General features: G+C 47.4%; 1 protein-coding gene across 4 annotated transcripts in view; it reads right to left on the reverse strand.

Moving 5' to 3' along the window:
* The window catches only part of AHCYL2 (adenosylhomocysteinase like 2), a 151,795-nt gene that overhangs the window by 59,644 nt on the left and 79,812 nt on the right, over positions 1-12,339 (reverse strand). Inside the window, exon 1 of one of the 4 annotated variants that reach the window (XM_019543822.1) lies at positions 737-1,120. The exons of 2 other annotated variants lie outside the window; for them this stretch is intronic. In XM_019543822.1, the coding sequence (XP_019399367.1) occupies positions 737-793 (57 nt within the window). In that variant the 5' untranslated portion in view covers positions 794-1,120. Of the gene's footprint in view, positions 1-736; positions 1,121-12,339 lie in introns of those variants that run through there. One more of the 4 variants, XM_019543824.1, reaches the window with a different exon arrangement.

Genomic DNA, 12,339 nt, shown 5'->3' on the forward strand with positions numbered 1-12,339 from the left:
CCCATGCTTTTATTAAGGCCGAATAAAAGCTCATTTTAACTCCCCCATTACTGATCAAGGGGAGGTCAAATACCACAGGGTGCTCTGAGGATCCATGGACTTGCCTTTAAACTAACAGTAAAGGAAGCAATGCGGGTCTGAGAAATGTAGACATAATTTCTTCTACTTGGGAACAAGCTTTAAAACCTGCTGTGCTGATCTTGTTCTCAGAGGTGATAAGACGAGCCCCAGGAGATTATTCTGCACTTTGAGTGCTTCTTCTCCAGGGATCCCAAATTGTTTCACGAACATCAGCCCTTACGCCAGGTCTTGGTGAGGCAGAGAAATAGTCACAGAATCAGAAAATTCAAGTTGGAAGGGACCTCAGGAGGTGATATCTAGCCCAACCCCTGCTCATAGCAGCACCAGCCCCAACTACATCAACCCAGCCCAGAGAAATATCAACCTGCCTCTGATAAATAGGAACAACTTCCATTGCTACTTGGCCTTTTACTGTTAGACTGGACAGTACACGGCCCCTGAAGCCTTCACAAGGAGATGGACTACCAATTCCTGTCCGACTGACTTGAAGGTTCCCCACTTCTGGTAAATCTCATCATGGCAAATAATAATACAAAAAGCAGTACGAACTGAGCCTGCTCTAAGTCCACCTGAGGAAATGAAATTCCCCAAAGAAATCCAATTGTGAACAAGTGGCTGAGAGTTAATTAAAACGATAAACTAAAAGCGGACTCACCATCCATTCTGGCATGTGGAAAGCAGAGGTGCCTGCACTGCCGTCCCACTTCTCCATAGCTGAAACTTTCCAAGGTCAAATTTGTTCTGTAGCAAAGGGACACGCGATTGGAATATGCAAAAAAAGGACACACACAGCGTGCTACGGAGAGCACAATGCGCTTCCGCACCTGAACCCTCTTCCAGCAGAGGCCTCCTATTCAAATCGGTCTTGTTAGTCAAAAGCACAGACAAGAGACCGACTGCTCCCAAGTCTGATTCAGCCCCTTGTTTCTGTTGCAAACCGCAGGCTGGATGAAACACTCATCCACAGTTCCTCTCATTGCAGCTTCATCTTTTTACAGCTGGGCATTGCATCATAAGCCCCTCTCGGTACCGACTTTTAGCTCAGGCTGAGTGCAGGCTGTATGCCTGGCAACCTTGCTGTTGTGTGTGTGACATCTATCATGGGCTGGCCTATGCCTCTGGGACCACGTCACTCAAAATGCTGTGACTGTGATCAATAAGGACCAAGGGTAAGGAGGCACTCCTATTTTTAGAAGCGACTTTTTGCATTGTATTGTGCACATGCATCTCCTTCAGAGCTGGATACTTGATAGCATTAAAAGTTCAGGCAACTCTGAACAAAAGAGCAGGAGGGAGCTTCTCGCTATTCAGAGGGTATTCTTGGCATTAAATTACAGAAGTGAGACATTGTAAATGAACTCCCAGATTTGGTAATTTTGTATAGAACCGGGTAAATGCTATTTTTAAAAACCATTTGCATTTAGCAAGCGCTCCGGGAACAAGGAGACGTGCACGTTCCCGTGGCTGGTGCTCCCTCTGCTGGGGAACACAAATACTAATTTCGTGGGAGTAGGTGGGAATAAGACACAAACAGCTGTGATGCAAGTGATTACGAAGTGTTCTCAGGGTCGGGAAAGTGATGGGCTCCCAGGTTGGCATCAAGCTGCCTTGGTTTACAAGTAAACTTATGGTTTTGTCAACTGTTAGTGTTGTGCACTTCACTGGCTGGATCCTCTCTCGTTCGCTCAACACCTGAGATAAGGCGTTTGCAGTTAGAAGCCAGCAAACGATCACGATCTACAAGCCTGGAATAGATTCCCCCCATTATCGCTCTATATCTACACAGGCTCCTCGGCACTAAAAGGAATGCAAGCTATCATCTCCGCAGGTGCACACCAATCACGCAAGGAACAGACATGGCAGAATAAGGTACCAGACAGACAAATAACAGCACATCAGTGCTTTACTTATTATGGGCTGTTTTAATAATAGCTCTGTGATAGTTTTGCAGGAAACAGTTTCTTTATAAAGTATCTTCAAAAGCCCCCAATAAGATCCCCTGAATTTTTTCCCCTGCATTTTTCATTTTGAAAGACATGCATCTGGGGCAGCAGGAGATCAAAGAAAGGAGGCGTAACATTATGGCTACAATAATGCTTTTCTTGTTACTGACTTTTGGAAAGCTAAGCAAGGCCAGCCCATCCTATATGGTGAAACCTGTGGCTGCAGGCGGCCCTCCAGCTAAGAGGGTCCCTGCACGTAGGCAGAAGTGGGGAGCTAGCAGGGCTAAGCCCCCCCACACAGAGCAGCGGCAGGCACTGCCTTAGGACAGCCCAGCCGCAGGATCCTACAGCAGGGGCAGGCACACTGAGCGACCCTGCACACTTGGAGCCGGCCCAGCCGCAGGCAGGTAAGTTTCTTTTAATCTGTTTTTTTAATTTTATTTCCATGGGCTTGGGAAGAGGGCAGATTGAGACTCCCAGTGCAGGAGAGAGTGGGGTAGGGGATGGGCGAATCATCTACCCCTACCCCTGGCCTGCTCCCTTCTGCACTGTGGGGATTGTCCCATGACCTGGCCCAGCCCCCAGCCACCGTGACCAGGGTGTGGGACGGTCAGAGCCCGGTGGCTCCTCCAGAGGCCTGGTGCCGGGCAGCCAAGGGAGGGAGGGCATGTGGCCCCGATCTTTGCACAGGCCACAGTTGTGAGCCATTTCTTGGAAGGGGCCCCCAAAAATGGCGGGCCAGCCCTGTTCCTAAAGTTTTCTGATGTGCTACATCTCCAAAACAGCTTCACCAAGAGCCCTGGGACCTGTTACATTTAAGATACAAGTAAGGTATAAATGAGGCACAGCGTTATTTCACATATAATGTGTAACAGCTTCGTGGCTTGTTTGTATCAGGTCTTAAGTTGAACATGTGACATGTTGGGGCTGACCGATGACAGATCCTGACACACAGCTTTGCACAGGAATCTGGCGTGAGACAGCCCCAGGGTCTGGGCCACAGCCATCCGCTATACAATTAGTGGGATTGGGCTGGTGGCAGCACAAGGTCCTGTACCTGGCAACCCTGCATGATCCCTGAAGGCAGTTGGGGAGGAGGGGAGAGGAGGAGGAAATGTAAGCCTGACATCACAGAGCATCTATTCAATTTCAGGCTCACTGTCCCCATGACCTCATTCCCTGCCCTCGCCCCATACCGTGGGGCCTGACACACGAGGATCTTTAAAGGGCACATCTGCAGCTATGCTTTGTAAAACTCCCTGGGTGCTTGGACCCAGAAAGCAGAGAGAAGCTCCCCATTCTCTGGCTTCCCCACCACAGGCTTTAAACCCTGTGCCCAGCAGCTCTGGCTTGGCTAGGAGGAGGAACAGAGATTTCTGATGGGATTGAAAGTCCTTGGGCTTCCCACTCCCTGGCCAGGCACTTCTGACCCCTTTGTACCTGGCAGCCCAACCGAGGCTGCTGAGTGCAGGTCTCAAAAACCAGATTACCAACAAGGCCTGAACAGCCCCAGTCTGAACAGTACCAGTTGGACCAACAGATTGTTAGCTTCACCCCAGGCTGCATCAGAGTCAGTTCAAGTCCCCAGTGCAGGCCTGGTGAGTGGAGCTTATAATCAGCTGATTGGCAGCTGGCTGGACCCGCAGGACTTCTCTTTAAACTTCCTGGTGGGGGTAAGGGGGAGGAAGGGTTATTGATCCCAGGTTCCCCCTACACTAGACAGTAGTAATAACATGATTTGGATATGATCCCTGATCCCGATAACTGCATGTCCTGCTGTGCATGTGTGGTGTGACAGGAGGCACGATTGTTGGGATGGGGAATCAAATCTCATTGCTTCATTAAATAAATGCAAGCCAAGGGCCCAACTTGCACTGGAATTCCTGACAAACAGCTCTTGGAGCCTGACAGCTTTAGTTCCACTGCAGGGAAAACAAAGGCAAACTGATGGCTGGGGAGACACTAGAAACTGATGGTGATGGTGGGTTTCATAGTGAGGGATGAAGGATTATGACAGGGGAAACTGGTTGGATCCCTTCACTGTTCGTACACGGACTATTCCACTGGTACAGGATTTCTGTAAATACAGTATTTGGGACATGTGCAACCTGGACTCCACAATAGCACATCATTCAGCTTCTCTCTCCACTGAGGATTTTTGTTCGAGTCTGACACTTCAAGCTAGCTTCTCTGCATCCCAGCTTCTCTCCTTTTCAGGGAGACTGCCAGCTTCCCCCGCACAGTCCTTACGGTACCCGGGAAGCCAGGATGAACACCACCAGTGTTCTTATTCATTCCTCTCCCTCCCATCCTGGCCTCTGAAGGAGTTTGGCTCCCAAAGCCATCCTCGTCTCCCAGAGATGCCAACTACATCCTCGTGCCAAGTCACCTCAATAGTTGGATGTGATCCTGGAACCTACCGCAGTTTTCTTCTACTACCTTCCCAGTGCATCAACAATTTTCAATGCCAAAAGGTTTGAAGTGCCAGCTACTTGCTGATGAAGGGTCATCTGAGGCTCGGGGACAAAACAGAAGCCTGAGCAAAGGGTCCTGTATGTTTTGGACAAGGTTTGTAATGGAGTTAACTGCTTGTATACCCAGGTACAGCTGAAGTCAAGTAGATGCAGTTGTGTTACGACAGCAGTGAATCTGACCTAAAAACCGGAGGTCTGTTGGGGGCAGGGTGTTGTGTCATGGAAAATTATGAATTGAAAAAATGGTCTGAACTGGGCATTATGTTGTCATCTTCAAAGACCAAAAGTCTGCTGGCATGAACCTCAATATTATCCAGGAAGAGTCAGATATCTACCACAACAGAGGTGAGTACTAGAAGTCATTATGCATGCTGTTTCAAGCACTTCAATGAGGTATTTAAAAGCCACTTTCATCCAGTGCATAGCTTCTGACTGAGCACACCACTCCCAGTCTCTCAGGCCACATTCAGATGAGCACAGCCGTGCGGTATGTGGTGCCGCAGATACATCTGCGACACCATATACTGCATGTTCAGCTGTTCTCCACACTGCAAGGGAGCAGCGTGGAGGGAATTTTTTTGGTGCCTGGATATCCAGGGGTCAAAAAGACCTACAGCAAAAGAAAAGCAGAGCAGCATGCAAGGGCAGTGCGCGCAACTCAGAAGTGGAGCCGGGCTGCCCAGAGCTGCACTGAAGCTGTTGGCCAGGCTCCACGTGGCAGAATCACCATTGCTGCAGCCCTGGGAGGCCCCCAGGTAAGGCTGCTGGGGCCAGCCTAGTGCTGGCCCCAGCCTCCCCAATTGCCCCTGGGGTAACTTGCCACATGCCAGAGTGTGTTTAGCACGGGTGCACCGCTGCTAGTTGTCTCCAGGGAACCAAACATCCACACCATGTGTGGACACGGCCTTAGAGTTTATCTGAATACTACCTCCTGTTACACTGGAGGTCCCACCTTCCACTATGGCTGTTTTTCAATCCCAGTTCAGCCCTCTGAGCTCTCTCAGCACAAAGTCAGACCAGTCTCCTGACAAATGCAGCAGGTCAGAAGACAAAATAATTTTTGCAAGTGAAAAACAGTTTCACCAGTAATGAGCCAGACAATGCTTAAGCAGCTTGCCTGTATGCAGTTGAACAAGTCCTCCTTCTAGTCTTCTAGTAACTGGCACTGCCTCCCTGAGTCCTCTCAATACTATGCATTAACTATAATATAATACCATATTTATTTGCATATGACACATACCTCTCCCCACCAAAAACAGCCTTCCAAAATCGGAATGCATGTCTCAAGTGGGGAAGCTGATTTTCTGCGAAGAATACCAGCAGTGGCATTTCTATTCAGGCAGAGCTGAAGGACTAAATTAATTCAATGACTCTTGATTTCTGGTAACTGCTCTTCACTCGACAGGTGTTAACATCCTCCTCTCCTTCTCAGTGGTCTCGACAACCCACTTATCTAGCTATCCTTTCTTGGGCCATCTTGCTGAAAAACCTGCAATTTAGCTTCTCCTGGTCCCTCTTCTCCTATTTCATAGCCCTGTAAACTCCTTTTAGCTCTTTTCAAAATCTGAGATCTGCCCATGGATCAATCTTCAGCAGCAGCTACAGTTTCAGCTTTTGGCTGAACCAATAGCATAACAAAGACAGGGGGAGAGGAGGGTAATTGGGGTACCAGCCCTGGTGGGGTAGGAAATGGAAGTAGCTGTACAGTGATGTGACCCCACCAATGCATCTCTGCCACCCAGGGCACTCGCATATCACATTACGCCTCTGGATTGAGCAGCCAGGAGCTGCTGACAATCCAGCTGTGAAAGGGTTGAAACTGTAGGGGGGCGTTGTTTGTGGTTTTTTTGCATGAGCAGGAAAGGGAGCATGGGTGAGCTGAGGATGAGGCTCTATCTCTGCTCTTCGCAACCAGAATTCTGGAAAAATCTTTTGTTCTTCATTCTGCCTTCCCCAAAATAAGGCATACATCTTATTTTGGGTAGGGGAGGGGAGGAGGAGGTTATATGTGAGAAAATACAGTATATTGGTATTTTGTGCTGAGAGAGCATCTTTTATGAGAGGATTTCAGGCTGTTTTGCTGACTCTGCCTAAAGCATATGGTCATTTTGCAAACTGGGGTCCTCTGCCTTATTTTTCCTGTGACCTGCCAGGAAGCAATAGCCAGTAAGAACATGGAGAGCCCCAATTTTGTGTCCTTGATTCTCGCAGCCTCAGCAATCCCCACAGTTATTTCCTGCCTTTCCCATCACTGTTTTAACCCTCGAAGCCAGCAGCAGCCTCAGCACCAGTGTTCTGGCTGGACTTGGAAGTGTTTCTTCCATGGTAGCATTCTCTTTCCCAGAAACTATCAAAAGAATCCCCCTGCGATCAAATTTATTCCATATAAAATAGTTGCTTCTTTTCCCACCTGTTCTCTCCCCCAAATCCTTTATAGTCAAAGCTTATGACATACCTTAGAGTTTGCTCATCCTGCCCATTTATCAGGCACATCAATTTCTAAAATAAAAGAACTTCTTCCAGTGCTAGGTACTCCAGCTGACCCAATGTGGATTCTCCAGGTCCTTGTATTGATAGAGTCATCAGGAGAGGCCACAGAAGGTGCAGTGTTTTGCGTTTTGGGAAATAGTCCACTTTGAAAAACAAAATCCCATTCATCTGAAAACTCTGCATCTAGAGTCTTGTGTGAGATCCATGAATGCTTTTTTTGCTATAAATCCTTGAACAAACAATTTAGCTTTTTGTGCCACACTTTTTCAAACTTAAACATCAGGACCATAAGGCTAAGACAACCTTCTTAAACCAAGGAGGAAATTCTCAGAAAAAAGGCATTACTGAAATTCACCCTTATTATTATTTATTAACTATATTGGCGTATACTTTGAAATAGAACCAGTTATAACTGCAAGCATCAACAAAGCTTGCAGCATTTATTCCTCCAAGTAATGCACCTCTTTTCCTTTCACAAAACGTACCTGGAGGACAACGATCACTCAAAACAGAAAAGTCAGTTGATAAAGGGATATAAAACTAATTTTTATAAGTCACTGGCCATGAGTATTAGTGATTCTAAGCACGGAAATCCATAATTTTTCCAAAGTGCTTACTAACAAAGTTAGGAAATAATAATTAAGGAGATCATTAAGGAGATTTTTCTCCCTTGAATCTACTATGAATTTTTTACTTCTAGCCATTAATTTTGACTAATTAGTACTGGGCTTTGCATTTATAAGTTCTGGCGCTAGCATGAAACATAACTCAATATATATACTAAACACAGAAGACGCTACTATTATTAGACAAAACGTCATAAAAATGAATCCTTCCAAAACCCATTAGATGAAAAGCTCTGTGCCAGGGACTTCATGTGCACATCTGCCTGTAAAACAGCTGAAAACATTTTTAACTGAAATAAAGAATTTCATTCCCATCACCTCGTATGCTGGGCCTTCTAGATCCTTATGGCTTGTTCTGCCTTTATTTTAGCAGATGAAAAACACTCTCTGGAAACAAAAAGCAGATCTCTCTCTCTCTCTCTCTCTCTCTCTCTCTCTCTCTCTCACACACACACACACACACACACACACACACACAGAGCTACAACAAATACAAACATTCATCCTGTAATCTAGATGAAATTAGCTCTTGATCCAGTTTCTACTGGAATGGGTGCAGAGCAATAAAAACACCAACACTAAATAGGGCTAGAATCAGAGAAAATGAGGGTTGAAGGGACCTCAGGGGGTCACATCTAGTCCAATTACCTGCTCAAAGCAGGACCAGCCCCAACTACATCATCCCAGCCAGGGCTTTGTCTAGTTGGGCTTCAGAAACCTCCAAGGATGGAGACTCCACCACCTGTCTGGGTAATCTGTTCCAGTGCTTTACCACCCTCTTTCTATGAGAAAGTTTTTTCCTAACATCCAACCTGAATTTCCTTTGCTGAACTTGAGACCATTGATTGCTCCTTGTTCCGCCACCCGCCACAGTCTCAGAGCATGTGAGCAAGCAGTAAGGATACCAGCAAATCTGCCACTGTGTTCAGCAGGAGCGCTACCTGTTTAATGGACTACAGGAGCCCTCAGAAAACAGAAGACTGAGCGAGTGAAGTTAAGGTGAAGATGTGGTAGAAAGACACTGAAGGGAAACTTGGGAAACTTGCTTGCTACTCCCCAGATTAACTATCCTGTGGATGAAGACTCTTAATAAGGCCTTTCTCATCAGCAAAGGGGGTAGGTCGCCTCTGTGCAGGGCTACACGTTTCAGCGCTCTACACTCCCATCCTGTGGTCATCACTTAGCTGAAACACATTAACTGGGCACGACAGGATGCCCACTTTTGGAGCAGCAGATAGCTGCAGGCTTTAAACGCCTCCAAAAGCAATTGTATGTACAAATGAAACACCCAGCGGGACACATACCCAAAGGCAGTCTAGTGGTGACAGGTTTCGGGGGGAAGAAGGAAACTGGCTCCCAAGTCTCATGAAAACAAAGCTTTAGAAACTACAAGTGTTCACTGAGACTGAACACGAAGCCCTGAGTGAAAAAGTGCGCAATCCATAGAAACATCTGGCTCTCTGGAGCAGAAGCACCAACATCCTTTGAAAACTTAATTTAAAAAAAATGATAGCTACAGAGTCCCTGCAGCAGAATGACTCAAACGAGTGATGTCTTGGTACTGTAACAGGCATTTGATTAGCTATTAAATAAAGGGGACTAAGGTGAGACAGGGTGTGAGAGCTCTCCATGGACACCCGGGGGTGCTAGAAGCCTACAGAAGGAATAGCACTTGTGCCTTATTTAATGTGTTCAGTCTGATGGCTGCAAAACGTTTATAATCTCCACTTCTCTGAGGGAACTTGGAAAAGCAAAGCTAAATAACCTATTGAGTCACTGGAGCTTTTAGATTGACAGGGCGCTTTCTCTAGGCATGCATTTCAATGTCTTGCAACAGGCAACTCCGCGCACTGACTTTTATTGTTACAAGCAAATGCTGCCTTAATGAGAGAAAGCTAATAAGGGCTCTCTCAAGAGAAGACCACTGCTCTGATGCCAACGAACGACGTGCAGTAAGAGTAGGAAACTCCCCCTTTCCTGTGCGGTGTTTGGAAGCGATCTGCATCACTGCTGTCATATTCCTCAAGCTATACACGGCTGTTGCAGAACTACAAGGCCCATTGCCCAAAGACCCCAAGAACACCTGAGTCTGCCACAGGTAAAGCAGGGGGACGAGGACTGGCAGGGTCCTGCTGCTGCCAGGGCTGTTAAAATGCACTTGAGAGATCCTAGAAAGAGGGCCGTGCCCCCTGCTACTGAAGAAGGCAACCCCTCCCCCCCACCTCCCAGTCCATACCCATCTGGCAATGGGGTATAATTCCTTCCTGACCCCAAATGTGGCCATCGGTCTGGCCCTGAGTGGAGAGGCAAGGCCCTCTAACCAGGAACCTCCAGGCTTAATCCCACCAAGAGCATTGGCACAAACCAATCAAAGTCTGTCGTCTTGGCTGTAGCCAAAACCCAATGCTTCTGAGGAATACTAGAAAACCCCTGACACCTCCAGCAAAAGGGGAAAAAAAATCAGCCGTGAGAAAACCAGCAAAGCGCAGAAGCCTGAGAAAAAAACCCAAACACCTTCATGGCGCTCTGGATCCTGGGGACAGCAGGCAGACCTCCGCCCATCACACGCTCTTACTGGGCAGCCAGAAGTCCCCTTTCTGTCCGCCCACTAAGCCAGTTGTGGAGCTCTGCTTCATTCTCCTGCTACCGAGCACGATCCTCTCCAATATCCACCTGCTCTCACCGTCCCCCAGCAATGCACTCCCAGGGGCTCTTCACAGATCTTCAAGATACAACATGGTGCTTTGAAGAGAAACCTGTGCACATCCTTAACACACGCAAGTGATGCAATCATGTTAGCAGAATTCTCTACCCCAGCTAATTAACTTTATCCCTATGGGTTTATTACTTGCTTGCCTCTTGCAGTACACCTCCCCCCCTTTCTCTTGTATTTAGATCATCTCTATTGGAAACGCTGCTCTGTGCATGTCCTTTCACAGCGTCTGATGAAGTGTGCTCAGGCTCATGAAAGCTCATGATAGACTTCTCCGATTTAGTCAGTCTGTAAGGTGCAAATTGACTTCGTCTTCTGTCACGGCAGTGCTAGTCTCCGTGGCATATTCCCAGGTGAGGGTAGCTCAGAAATTCCTGACAGTTTGAACCCCAGTACTTTTTACATGATCCCACTTTAAAGAACTGAGAGTTTAAAAGTCTACGGGCAAGGACTGAAGAGACTCTCAATACGAAATTAAAGGAAGTGAAGTGAATGCTTCAGAACAGAGGTGTCAACTCGCCTGTCTCCCCAGGCTGCATCCAGATGGCAGGGCTCCTTGCGCGTTGAATCCAGACCTGGTGAAGGCAGCAGGGGTTAGCACAGCCATTGCTGCCCCCAGTGCTCACACATCCCCATCAGGGCTCCATGCCCCAGACACTGGCAGTGGGCCCTGCCCCCATTTGCCCCCCTACAAGCCCTGCAGGCCACACAACACACCTCTGTGGGCCGGATCTGGTCCAAGGGCCATACGTTTGACACCTCTGCTTTAAAAATATGTGCACAGGGCAATTCAGAACAGATTCTCACTGACGTCGCTGAAGTCCTATGGGCCCAACAGGTCCATCACTAAAAATATACTGAGGATCAAGTGCCAGGAATGTCCTTCTTCCTGTGCAAGGCTTGTTTACATAGAACAGCTGCCAGCTAACAAGCAGGGTATATTCCATTACTTAATTGGTTATAGTTAGGAAATTAATATGCCTTCTTAGAGCTGATAATACATAGCTCTCACGTACTACCTTTCATCCTCAGGGATAAAGGAAGCAAGTATCATTATACCCATTTTACAGGTGAGGAACTTCTAATGTTCCCCAGAAGGCTAGTGACTGACACAGGATAAAACCTGAGTCTCCAAGTCCCAGACCAGTGCCCTCTCCAATAGAAGCACAGAATACACCCAGCCAAGTTACTGAAAACCTGGAAAGCTACAAAAGCACTGCTTTTTCTTCATACTCACCTTAATGCTTCCTGACAGCGAGTTTAAAGACCAAGGTCAAATGGCAAAGGAAAAAAATCTATAGAAAATTACCTTTTCTGTCGCATATGGCAGGGTTTGCAATTCCTGATAGCCTGGAAGAAATGTAGAACCCTGACCCTTTCATACACAGAAAATGCGCAGGTGTTAATGCTGCATTTACACAAACAAAAACTCATTTCAGATGTCAAAAGTTAAAGCATGCAATAGAAGACGTGATTGTTAAACAGAGAGATAGTTGCCATGTTAATCTGAAATCAGGCAGAAGAAAAGGCATGGTAGCCAGATAGGTAGCAAGGCTGGCATCAGATAGCTACAAGGCTGCAAACAGCTGCACCGGGACCCCCAGCTGGTCTCTGCCAGCAGTGGCTGCACACACACTCTGGGAAGCACAGCAGAGAAGGGGCCAGGGCTGCACTGCCACAACAAGGATTGGCAGTGGCTCCCCCCTCATCCGCCCTGACACACCATCGTCTTTCCCAGTGGAGCTTGCAGGGTTTTTTGTCACTCGGTCCAAAAACACTGCCGACCCTTGCATCAGTCCCCGCCATACCTGCATTCTGCTCAAAGTCCTCATGAAACGGATCAGATCAGTACATCGATAACGTTGGCAAAGCCATGCCGTTTAGGACTTGAATCTGGAGCCTGGGGCCCCTAATGGCAAACGCACTGCCTATAATACCAAAGAGGATCTCACACAAGAACCTCTGCTAATCACAACCAAAGCTGTCTCACAGTACTGCTGTAATAAGTTTAG

This window comes from Crocodylus porosus, unplaced genomic scaffold (assembly GCF_001723895.1).
Source record: "Crocodylus porosus isolate Cpor-Errol unplaced genomic scaffold, CroPor_comp1, whole genome shotgun sequence".
In the NCBI taxonomy this organism is placed as follows: domain Eukaryota; kingdom Metazoa; phylum Chordata; order Crocodylia; family Crocodylidae; genus Crocodylus; species Crocodylus porosus.